General features: G+C 43.7%; 1 protein-coding gene across 3 annotated transcripts in view; it reads left to right on the forward strand.

Annotated features, from left to right (window-relative positions):
* LOC120950172 (uncharacterized) overlaps positions 1-12343 on the forward strand; it is a 27527-nt gene continuing 15184 nt past the window's right edge. The window contains exons 1-2 of one of the 3 annotated variants that reach the window (XM_040367984.2): positions 1-2756; positions 11782-12331. In XM_040367984.2, the coding sequence (XP_040223918.2) occupies positions 12193-12331 (139 nt within the window). In that variant the 5' untranslated portion in view covers positions 1-2756; positions 11782-12192. The remainder of the gene's footprint in view (positions 2757-11781; positions 12332-12343) is intronic. The other 2 variants (XM_040367985.2, XM_040367986.2) reach the window with 2 other exon arrangements.

The following is a 12343-nucleotide window of genomic DNA, read 5'->3' on the forward strand; positions in this document are numbered from 1 at the left end:
GCATCTTTCACGCGACACCCTGTGAAACCGATTCAATGCTTCATTTTCTCCGTCTTCCGTTTCGCAGGACGAACCGTACACTATTTGCGTTCGCTTCGTGACACATTTTCCACGCTCTGCAGGCGAAACAAGGCCAGCAAACGATTTACGAGGTCCCGCTTTGTCCTCCCCACCATGATGGATACAATACGGCAATCATATGACAAGCTGTCAGATTGGGCTCACAACCACACAAGCAGACGAGAATAGAAGAAAAAAAAACGCCACAGCTTATCACGACACCGTAACTGCTCCGAGTGTCGGGGAGAGAGTCTTATCAATTCCCATACAAACATTACATTCCCACCAGAGGCAGAAGTGCGCATGAGCCTACCACATGCATTCCGAAAGCAATGGTGAAAATGCCGAACCACTCTCCTGAGCAACTTCAACCGACCCGAACGGGTACCATATGATAGCGAGCAGCATGCGAACCATTGGTTCTATGTACGGGCTCGCAGTGCTGTCAGTGAGAACATCGTCCCTCATGGTGCGTGAGAAAAAAAGCAACACACGCACACACACTCGGCAAAAGGGCAAACGAATTTTCACGACCTCACCTCAAAGCCAGCATTCCCAGTCAGTGTCGTTTTTGTTGGTCGCGCAGATGCATCGAGCGTAGCGGAGCTTACGCCAAAAAAAACGGTGGTCGTTCGCTGACCATATCTCGCCGCCCCCTCCCCTCTTACGAACAGCAAGAGGAGTTCCCGTTTCTGAAGGAATTGGGAAGACAGCTCGTAATCACATCGAAGCAGATCGAAGTGCTCTAAACGTTACAGGTGGAGTGCGACACGGCGGCAACCCCTCTTTGTGTGCTTGTAAAGCTGGAAGAAAAAGGGAAACAATTCGTTCAATTATACGCTACATAACTAGTGCACACACGCACACACAAACACATATCGTGAGTTTTCCTGCAGCGTCATTCGGAGCAGGTGGAATTGAGAGTGAAATAAAGCGCTAAAGCTGGGTGTTCTTACTTACTAACAATTAGTGCAGTCCCCTCATCGGGAAGTGTTCAAGTGGAGCCTTAATTTAACAGCGAGAAGAAGCTTTATCGATCGTACGCGCCGCAGATTGCAGATACCGTGAGGTGGCGTGCAGTCGTAATCAAACTGCCAAACTCAGTTACTACCAATGAATTGTACAAAATTCCTTGGGAAGAACGAATGGGAAACCTCCAGCAGCACTATCGAGTTCCTTTGAAGGCAAGGGAAGGAAGGAAAAAAGAAACCCCTCTAATCCTTTAAAACTCCCCGCGAGGAAGCCGAGCTTGGAGAGGGTCCCACTCCGCACGGGTGGGCTTGAGTGGTGCCTCACCGAGAAAACTCCACCACAAACCAACGACGGGGCGTCTCCATCGGCAGGCAACGTGGTCACTTTCCAGTCATCGCGTCGAAGTACGCTACCTATCAAGATACAGAACATCAGAGCCTCCTGTGTTTGTGTGTGTGTTTGCGCGTGTGTTAGTGATAAACAGAACACTTTCGCTCTTTTGCGGTGTCTCTCTCTCGACTGTGTGTGTCTCTCTCCCTCTCTTTGCCACCGTTCAAGAGAAACGAGGGTGAGAAAACACGAAAACATTCTTAGACGGCGGTGTGTTGTCAAAATTATTTCGAAGTTGATCGAAACGCTTTCCACTGCCTGAGCCGTGCGTGTTGGTGCAAAGGAATACTTACTGTTTGTTGCTAATTAGAACTTGTGTGTACGTAATTGTGAACGCTGCGCTCCTGTGTGCTTCTGTGGTGCTGTAAGTAGAGCCGTTTGTAGCTTAAAATCGAATCGAAAATCGCCTTTGTTGCGATGGCCCATTCGCCACAGTGATGAGTGGGGGGAGGAGAACACAACCAACACAGAGGAGCCGTACAGTGCAGTGGTACCAGTGAGCCGATGGAAGTGAGCAGTGAATCATACCGCAAGATGGGTTGACATCGCAGTGAAAAACGTTAAGGAAAAGCGACGACACACATCTCCGTCCAGTCTGTGCAGTGTGGCTTTTTTTGTTTTTGGGTAAAGTGGCATTCTTTTGCTTTGCGTTTTTGCTCTTGAGTGCAGCGGAAGTATTACAAAAGCGGGGGTGGTAGTGCACAATTCTAAGTTAAAGTTTGTGTGAGTGTGAGAAGGAGCGACAATGAAGGAAGGAAGCAAATGGAGCCTCCTCCGTCTGCTTTGATTCCACGATGAACGTACTGGCAATCGGATGTCGATGCAAAAGCGTGCGGTGTGCTTGGAGAGTGTGTTTCCTGTGCAACGAAACAGCGTGGTGAGCGTTATGCAGCATCCTGCCAGCAGTAGAAGGTGCCGTTCTGCTTTGCAGTTATGATGTTACCGTGCGCTAACCACACACCACCGTTACCGATCTTAGAAGTGTTGTGCGTTCCAAGTCCGCTTCCGTCGTGAGCGGCAAAGAGCGATAGTACGGGGTTTCCGGATTTGTTGCACAGTCGCGTCGCGTGCAGCGAGCATTCATCTTCATCCAGAAATAAGTTCATCATCAAGACTCATCATCATCATCAGCCCTTCGTCATCTGCGTCGTTTGTCAGGGTGATAAATCGCTCTCACGCCTCCGGCCCGCCTCTATCGGTAGTGGTGGTGGTCGCTTTTGGGTCGCACCATTGTCCCTGCGAATTGCCGAACTCCTGGACACGGGCAGCTGAAAACGGCGCAGTTAATACGTAAACGTGGGCGAAATCGGACACACGGGCAACGATTATGAATGGTAGTAGTATTTTTTTGGATTGTACTCATTTGCACAGACGCACGTACTTTACTACCCACCGCACATTTTCACTCATGCACACACATTTCGATTCGTTTGCCAACTCATGTTTCGTTCATTTGGTCCGCTCGAGCCTACGATGCCAGCGATTGTAGGGTACATTTTCGGTACAATCGGTACTATTTATGGTTTCCCTATCTGTGTTTCAAGGGCTTTGGGTAAATGCGGTAACGTTATCGCTGTTTACTAGTGTGACTGTTGGTGGAATTGAAAAAAAACCTTTATTATTTGATGCATCATATTGTAATCAGTATTATTAATTATTAATTTATTTATTTGTTTATTATTATTTTTGTTTTGTTTTGTAAGCCTACTTATTGTGCTAACAATTGGTATAATTCTCTTCCCCTTGCTATTGTGCCTTATACCGGTCATACTCGGTTGTATTATTATTATTATTACCCTCAAGTCAATGTTTGTATGTTTTCTTACTTCTGAAGAAGCTTTGTTAGAAAAAAATAATACGCTTAACGATAAAAAATCAAGATCAATATCATAAATGATATTTATTTGAGACTTTATAATTAATAATATTCGGAGAATTAAAAAACCTCCTATGCATCAAGATGATTGGATTGAAACCCCATATGTTATTTTGTTACACGTGAATTTTGTTACCTCATCTCTTCCTGGTTTCGGAACCAGGATTTGTGTGTCCCCCTAATACGTATCTTCTACGTTCGTAAATTGGGTGTACTGTTACATAGCAAAGATTGTAACACAATCCTTCTGAGCACCTTCAACAGCTCATTACTTTCCATGTTTCGGGGAAAAGCGTTTGATCCACCTGTGCCTTTCTTATCAAGCACGTAACGATGGCATTAAATTAAAAGGGGTAATCGTGCAGCACCACACAATTAATAACAGTTGCTCACTTTTCCAACCCGGTGATACCACACAATTCTATGCAAGCCAAGCCTCCGTTGGACAACACTGTCCTTGAGGCTTGAGTAAATTGCTTGCCCGTTGGCAGTTATCTTTCCTGTAAACGACTGCGAAAAATGGACCCCCTTCCCGGGTTTTCCCGATCTACCAGCAGCTGAACATACACCCTGCTAGCTCGGGTCTGTTCTGCCGCATCTTGAGAGATCACCACCACTCGGAAAAGCCAAAATCCTCGAGACGGAGAGCCTAGAATGCGGCATTGCTAGGGAGAAAAAATCGATACTCTCTACCCCGGAACGGCGAAACAGGCTTCGTATCCGCCAGCAGCAGCAGCAGCAGCAGCCTAGACAACATGGCATACCGTGTGTCTGCCTCATTGTCTACCATTGGCGCTCGAAACGATGACCCAGATGATTCACCGGATTGTCCACCACGGGGTCGGGCGACGGTACGCGGAACAAACTCTCGTCCCGCTAGTTGCAATTATTTCCCTCTCCACCGCAGTCCGCTTTCCAAAACGGAAGCGTCAAAGCGCACACCGAGCGATAAAAACCAAACGTGCCAACTGCAGCTGCCCGTTGCAGTGGTTTTGTGTGCCGTGGCCTACGGGTGACGGGTGGTTTGTGTTATTTTTTTTTTCTTTCTCTCTCTTACTCTCTCTTCTTCTCTTTCTCTCTTTCTCTCATTCTATTATAATGTTTGCTGACCCTTGTCTGACCTGTGCCTGACTTTCCGATCGGCTGGTAAAGCGTGGCACCTTCGCTTTATTGACCGGCAGTGATAGAATGTTTTGCCATCGGTGGAAAATTGAGAACGTGTCTCTGGTGCACTATACCCCGCTCCAGGTCAGGATCCCAGCTTTGGCCCAGCTTTTTCGAGCTGTTCGGTGTTCATATCGTACTTCCTGTGATGCATGGGAATGGTACTGGTACTGGTACGATAGGTACATTGAATTCGTATGAAGCGTGTTGCGCATCACACTTTTGATGAACCGACAGGATCATGTTAGATATTGAGTGCTAATAGAAGATACATGCTGAAAGTGATAAAGTAGATAACAGGCTTTGAAAAAAGCACACTAAATATTTCAGAACTGATTTATACGTTATTAGTGATTCAGAGTTAATTTTAGGAGTAATCCTATGAATTCATTATTGCAAACGCTCTTTTAACGTTCCACTCACATAATTGATGGATTCTTAGACTTTTTCAAGTTGATCAGTACGTTCATATTAGACAATACGGTACCAAGAGAATTCAACGAAACTATTGTATATTTTAAGATATATTTTAGATATTTTAGCACTCAAGGATATTTCATTCGCAACCTTATCAGGGAGTTCGATGTAAGATAGAAACTATCTTAAATCTCTCTTAAATTCATCCAAACAAATTGAAAACGATAATGATAAACAAAAAAATCTTGTCAGATTAAATAAGGCTACTAGGGGTGTACAATGAAATAGAATCGAAGCACTTTATTTGATCTAATCATTGAACAGTTGATTAAAATAGGCATTTATTTACAATAAGTCGTGAGAGCTAAACTATGTTTTCTATATTTCAGTCAAAATTTACAGTTTAAATGATTTTAAAAATCTCATTTTGCACAGTGTGTGCGTAATTTTTACACAGTGCGTAATAATTGAGTGAGAAAACTAAACTAAATAACTGCTGGAAAAAATCGATATTTAATGCATATCATGTAACCGGAGCAGCACAAACTAAAATGAGGCGGGCAGTTGTTGGAAACAATTACCCACGTTTAGCAGGGTATAGTGTCGGGGATATGAGTAATATATGAACATTATATATGGTGCAGAGGAGGTCCCATAGTACAGTTGTCGACTCGTATGTCTTATGCCTGTAATAGGTTTAAGCCTAATGCAAGCCGTCCCCATATAGCAAGGACTGACGTAGCAAGCTGACTGCCTTCGAACGAACAAGTCTCGAAAGGCATAGGCTGGCATATACGTGTAGATCGTTACGCTAAATAGAAGAAGTGCCCGATTATTACCCGAAACTCTCATCCCAAATACTACGCTCCATAGATTAAAATTGATCTGGTAAAGAAACGTTTTAGAAAAAAAGTAATGATAACCCATTATCGAATATCTATGTTTATCCCAGCTCATCTAAATAAGCAGCATTATCTTTGGATGTAAAGTTAAATTTTTAACTAAGGAAACTCGCATCTTACAAAAGTCTTTGTGGTTTGGACTCCCTACTAAATAACATATTTAAACATTGTCTCTGAATTTTTCTGAATGCGTAGTTCCTACAGACGATTGAATACGAATTCCATCTTTTGTTGGTTTTAACAAAACATAATGCATTGTCACTTTTTTAATACTTCAAACCCCGTTTCATCGAAAAGGGTTTCATTAGCTGATTGGTATTATACAGACAATTAATTTAATAACAGTTCCATTTCTACGAACTCGATCCGTAAAATTTTCTCCACACAAAACATACAAACAAATTCAACCGTAACTGATTGAAAGGGCCGATTCGGTACAACTTTCCAACACGCCCGCCAATACAGGTACACGATTGCACATTGCTGCAGTCACCACTTTCATTGAATTCTAATTTCCAGTGCCAATATCCTTTCTGCTATCATTCGCCCTAGTTTCCATTTGGCACCCGTGGCACCACGATCCTCAGCTCCCTTCCGCTTCCGATGAATGCCCCCCCACAGACTACCCCGACCTGTGCAACGGATTGCCGCACAGACGCAATCACCGTACTGCCTCCGGTTTGCACCTGTATGAGTGTGGTATCGTTTTTAATTGAATTCACCGCATCGATTACAGATCGCGAGAGCACACAGTATGTATGTGTGTGTGATCTCGCACCGAAATAGAATTCGTATGAAGGATGGGGAAAATCTACCCGGAACCGGAAAATCCGAACACGGGCACGAATTGCCTTGCTCGGTAGCGAGGCACTGAAATGCATGGAATAGAAAGCGTAGGCTATTGCTAATGGGTTGTGTTTTCTGTTGTACCGTCTCTGTTCGGGGATTATTTTTCTAAGTGCTGTTACACCTTGTGCTGTGGTATTGGCATTAACATAGACTCGCATTGCTCGCGCGTCTCCACCGGCCAGAAGCTTTCCTCGAAACGGTATGGTACTTGACAAACGTACCGGCTGAGCAACGCAATTCTCGATAAAAACGTTCGCTCGATGCGGCTGTCGCCTCAGAGGATGTTTAATTACCGTCTGCCTTCCCTTTTTGTCTTCTTCTGCTTCTTCTTCGGTCGGACTCATTCTCCGATCAACGCGTAATGGAACGACAGTTTAACCGCCCACGTGTTTCGCCACCTTTCCACTTGGATGAAGCTGTTGATTTTCCGCCCCGACCGGCGCGCGTCAGCGGGGAAATGTTACGTTAAACCCGGCAGCTCTCAAGCACGGACTTACTTACTCTCACGAACGTGACCTTTCCACACGTTAAATATTCATCCACATGAAAATACTTCACCCGACCTGACCCGGTCTGACCTTTCCTTTCTCCCTTAATGTTGTTGATTTCTTTCAGCCTATCAGCCACGGGGAGGACGGGTAATATAAACAACATGCGCGATAAACTTCCAAGCACATTAATTTTGTATTCTATCTTCCCTCCGATATCTATGCTCTGAGTTTTTGTTTGACCCCCTGGTGCGTCTAATGGTTCGCATGCACTGGTTCAACAATCGCAATCTGATCAGGGGAAAAAACCTTCGTTAATCGAAAGCACACTATTGATCCACATCGGCACGCGAGCTAGCGCATTAGCGCACAGAGAGAGTGGAGGAAATTCAACAAAAACTGGTGAAATGACACCGGATTATCGACGTTCAATTGGTCACGTGTTTGATGTGATACGGCTGAGATCATTATGAGCAGCGCTTAGAAAATTGAAAGGACATTAAAAATAGAAGTATTCCTTTTATTAGATGGTTCAATTAGACATCTTACATCTTATGACTCACACATTTTCTAATTAATAGTATAACAATTGAACAATTAAACTACAATCAATTGTCGCTTTACTTGATTTGAAATATTCTCTTTTTGTATTCTTCGCAATTGTATAAAAATGCAATAAAAACGGACGTTATTTGTCTTATTTGTGCGAGAGCAATTGACCCAGCGTCTTCATTTCAACTCGGGAAATTTGCTAACATTCGGCAGATTGTTCTACGGTTGGCAGTTTATCGATCTGTTCCCCGCTCTCCAGCTGATTCTAAGGCAAATATTTTCAAGATATCCGAGGAATTTGCCATTCAATATCGCCAGTTTCCAATACATCGGCGTTTTATTGTAAAAAAACATTAAATAAATATAATCAAATAAATCATTAACTAGTCGGCAGCCAAATTTCATTTAAATTAATTCGTGAGCTGACCTAAATAAACTTTATTAGAATGTTATATACAGTTCCTCAAGAGTTATTTGATTAATATATCAGAATTCTGCATACGCACTTTTACGTATCGTTTTATGCACAATATATTTGTTCCAAAAGTTTTATAAATACCTTTTTTAAACAAATCCCATACAATCAGTCATCACATTGTAAAACAAACAACTGTAGAAAATTGTGAATCTTTTACGGAAGGCGTTCCCTTCCGTCATATGAACAAACGGAATTTATTACAAGCGCAACAAAAGGAAATTAATGCACAGTTCTTTGAAACCAACAATCTCAGCCAACACACACACACACACACATTTACTAATTATGCCCATGTGTGGGCCCGTAGTCAGGGTATCCAATCAATGTTTTTGACACACGCAAGTGTATTCGACGAATCAATTGAAAGCCGAATGCCCTTTCAAAGCATCCTTTAAAAAGCATTGTGCTCCAGCAGTCAGCCATTTTCCTACCATCTTCGTGCGGTTTGTACTCCCACCTCTTATCGTGTTGTGTTTTTACCTCACTTACAAGTGAATGTGTGATTTTCTTCGCTTTTTTCGCTGTTGTTTTCCAACGAAAGCTGAGCTTATCCCCGCCCTAGTTGCCATTAACAGATTGTTAGGCGGGCATGTACACGCCACCTGCAGTAGGAAGCAAATAACGGACCAAACCAGAGCATATGGTTGAGCATGAGAATGGCAAGCGAGTCGCTACGACGTCATCAATCGTGTGGGTTTTGGAATTTTACATCGAACGTACGGATGCGTAGGAAATGGAGGCGCTAGCTCGTGTCTCTCGTCTCGTACCATGTTTTTCTGTGGTTCGATTGCAGAGAAAGAAATGAACTTCCAGCCAAACCTTGCCTAGCCGGAACGGAATGGGTCCTGGGAGAGAAATTATGTTTTCCATCATGATCAAAATTGCCCTTCGCGTCGTCGCCCCGGCTCGAGCGTCCAACGGCGAAGTGGGCGTAAATGCGACGCGCACCGGATGGCGTAACTATGATAAGGAAAATAACGACCTAACTACACTACAGCGAACCAGCCTACACAGTAACCACCACCGGAAAGGATGTCTTTTGCAGACCGGTGGTAATACCAACTGGCCAACATACGTCCCCGTCCTCCTCCTCGTCGTCGTCGTGTTGTTGCGGTTCATCATCTTTCGGTCGTTGGCATGTAAATGGCACGCCTTGTCAGCAGGAGTGCAAGGGAAACAGGTAACGAGTGGAGTCTACATGATGCCGCTGCATTGTGGTTTTAGGTTCGGTGACGTCTAACAATATATGGAGAAAAAACAGCAACACAAATCCAAACACCAACCAACTCAAATAACAAGCAAACGATCCGTTTCCAAGCTGTTGTTTTTTGTGTGTGGGTCCGTTTTTGTGGTGGAATAAGTTGAAATTTTACAATGCCACAGCACGTGGACGAAGATGATATGATGAAGGAAGCACTAGAACTGGCAAGCTGGCTAACAAAATCCACTGATGGAAAGGGAGTACAATGCGGAAAAGGAGAGAGCGAGGGGCATGATTTGTGAAACGTAATATTGTGAAAAGGTGAAAGTAACCTTCGCTTGTTTGCTTTGATCGTGTATGCAAAGGCCACGGAGTCTTTTGTGATGGATGGTGCGCATGTGTTTCTATCATACTTTCGACGGAAAAAGGACAAAGACTTGGGAAAAAGGCATCTTTGCACCGTAATACAGGCTTGAATTGATTGTACAGTCATGAGATAAGCAATGAGTTTTCAATTGAACGCTCCTGAATATTTAGATCATTAAGTTAAATTGTAATTTCAATGATTCTAGGGTTTACTTTACTTTAATTTGCCTTTAAGTGTTTTGTTCCAAGAAGTTGGATTAGGCAAGACAGGTTAGCCCTGAAGTATGACAACCATTCCGGTATGCTATCCCGGTTTGGAATGCTTTGCAAGACCCATACCATACCATCCCACCATCGAAAAGACAAACCTAGATTCGTGGACAACCCTAGAGGCATTGTTTTGAGACTTTCTTGTACATTGAAACCTTGCGCAAACGAGATAAACCAACCACTCGCACCCAGTGTATAGTACTGGTCCGAGTAAAATAGCCTCCAAGTGATTTTGACATCATAAACGCCCATACTAACAAGGCATTCATTAGCGAATAGGTTTCGCACGGGTGTTGTAGGACGCCTTTTGAAGTTGTCCCACAATTTCAACCTTCGTTGGGTCAAAAGCCACCCGCTGCTTAATATTTTAAGCTAACAAAAATCTCTCACTGAAAGGTTTTAGTTCGCTATGTGGTGGGACCGTGTGGATGGTCCTTCTGAGAATAACCAATTTTGATTATTTTTAACGCAGACGAGTGAGCTACCGTGAACGAGAAAGAGTGATAAGGGAGAAAGAGAGGGCTTTATATCATACATTTAAACGTCCATCTTTGTTTTACAGTTTCTGGATAATATTTCAGCTTGTTTTTTTTAACTGAATTATTTCAACGAACAAATTAAAACCAATAACATCTTAAGGCCCATTTGATGATCAAGTACCACACAAGGACAAGATACCAAATCTGAGATTCTGAAATGACTACATCTTTAAAACATAATCGATAGTTTCCTAATTAACTATATCATTTAGGAATCTTCCTGCTCCAAGCTGAGACAATATCTGTAATATTGTATGAAAATCAAATTAACCAGTAACCGTCAGCCGTCTGTTGGTTTTCTAAATGGAAGAATGTGCTGGAGTTATAAATCATCTAATATTAATAATTTCTAAGTGATGTGGCACTTTAATGAAGTTCCTCGACAAGGTTTTTCGTAGCTGGTGGAATAGCTAGCATGAGTTACTTATTTCAGGCAGATATCTAAATCTAGCCTTTTTTTTATTAGATTGCACAAAATTTTATCGCAATATAATGTTATATTTACCAGCAAAAAGAATGTTCAATTCCTCAACTATTCCTCAACACCAAATTAGAAACAAAACAGATATCATAATTATCGTACATTTTACTCCTCGCAAATTTTTACGATGTGTTCATGATTAGATTTTAATGCCTTGGCCTGCGACGAACAAATACCAAACTCGTTTGGGAACTAACCATATTTATATGTTGATGGGTGTTTTGTGAGATATCATCCAAGAACAATATAATTCGCACGCTTACCACTTGCGCACTAAAAGGAGCATGATTAAAATTTTCTCAATCTCGGAATGTATATGGTTTTCTGTAATCCATTTATAAACGTACATTACAATCCAGTTTTTTCCGGTGAAACGAGGGAGGCTCCTAGCTCGAACGCACTCGGTATTACGTCAATCGATGGATCATAAACGAAAATTAAATTACCGCTTCACCGAATCCACACATATCAATCCCATAGCCATAACTCCATATCCAACCCATCACAGTCAAGCGTTCGATCGTCATCCAGCTCATCGTCATCATCATCATCGTCATCATCTTCGTCCCATCCGGCAAGATGGAGCTCCTCCTGATGCTTGCATTTATGCTTGATGAGCTTTTTACGACGACAGGAATCGATCCTGCCTGTGCCGGTCTCCGTGCAAGCTCCAAACTTTGCTCCTGATAAAGCGTCACTTGGCCGAAAGATAGGCAGCTCCGGCGTCTTGACTGACCGTCGTTCATTAACCACTTTGCTTTTAATACCAACCTTAGCTACCGGGCACGTTCGGTCAAATTTCTAGTGGCCTAGCAGCGGAGAGCGTCGTCGTCGTCGTCGTCGTCGTGGTCGTCGTCATCAGCACGACCAGCCACAAAATCAAGGACTGACCCTAGACGATTGTGCGTGCTACGTGCGTTTGTGCTGTGTCTCCCGTGTGTGTACTGAGAGTGTAGTGCAAATTCCACCGCTCCCTGCCGCCCGATGGTGTAGCATGGAATTTACGAGCGCCATGATTTATGATGGTGCTCCGCAGCTAAGGACCAATTGCCATACCCACGCAACAGCCGAACGGAGCCGCACCGTCAGCGACCACCCGTACCGCCAGTGCCACCGAGTGCCACGCGCCCCGTACCGAGGTCTTCCGCCGCAGCTTGCCCCAGCCCGGTTCGGGCTAGCCTCTTGACATGAGTTTTCTCTTCAGCTCGATTAAGAACCTTACCGTCGGCGGTACGGGGGCTTCCTCAGCGGTCGGCAGCAGTGCGGCTCCGGCGACAACTACCCCGACCGCCGCCAGCACTAGCCCGATCGTCAGCTGCTATCAAGGTACATTCCGAA

The sequence above is a fragment of the Anopheles coluzzii genome, chromosome 2, assembly GCF_943734685.1.
Source record: "Anopheles coluzzii chromosome 2, AcolN3, whole genome shotgun sequence".
Taxonomy (NCBI): domain Eukaryota; kingdom Metazoa; phylum Arthropoda; class Insecta; order Diptera; family Culicidae; genus Anopheles; species Anopheles coluzzii.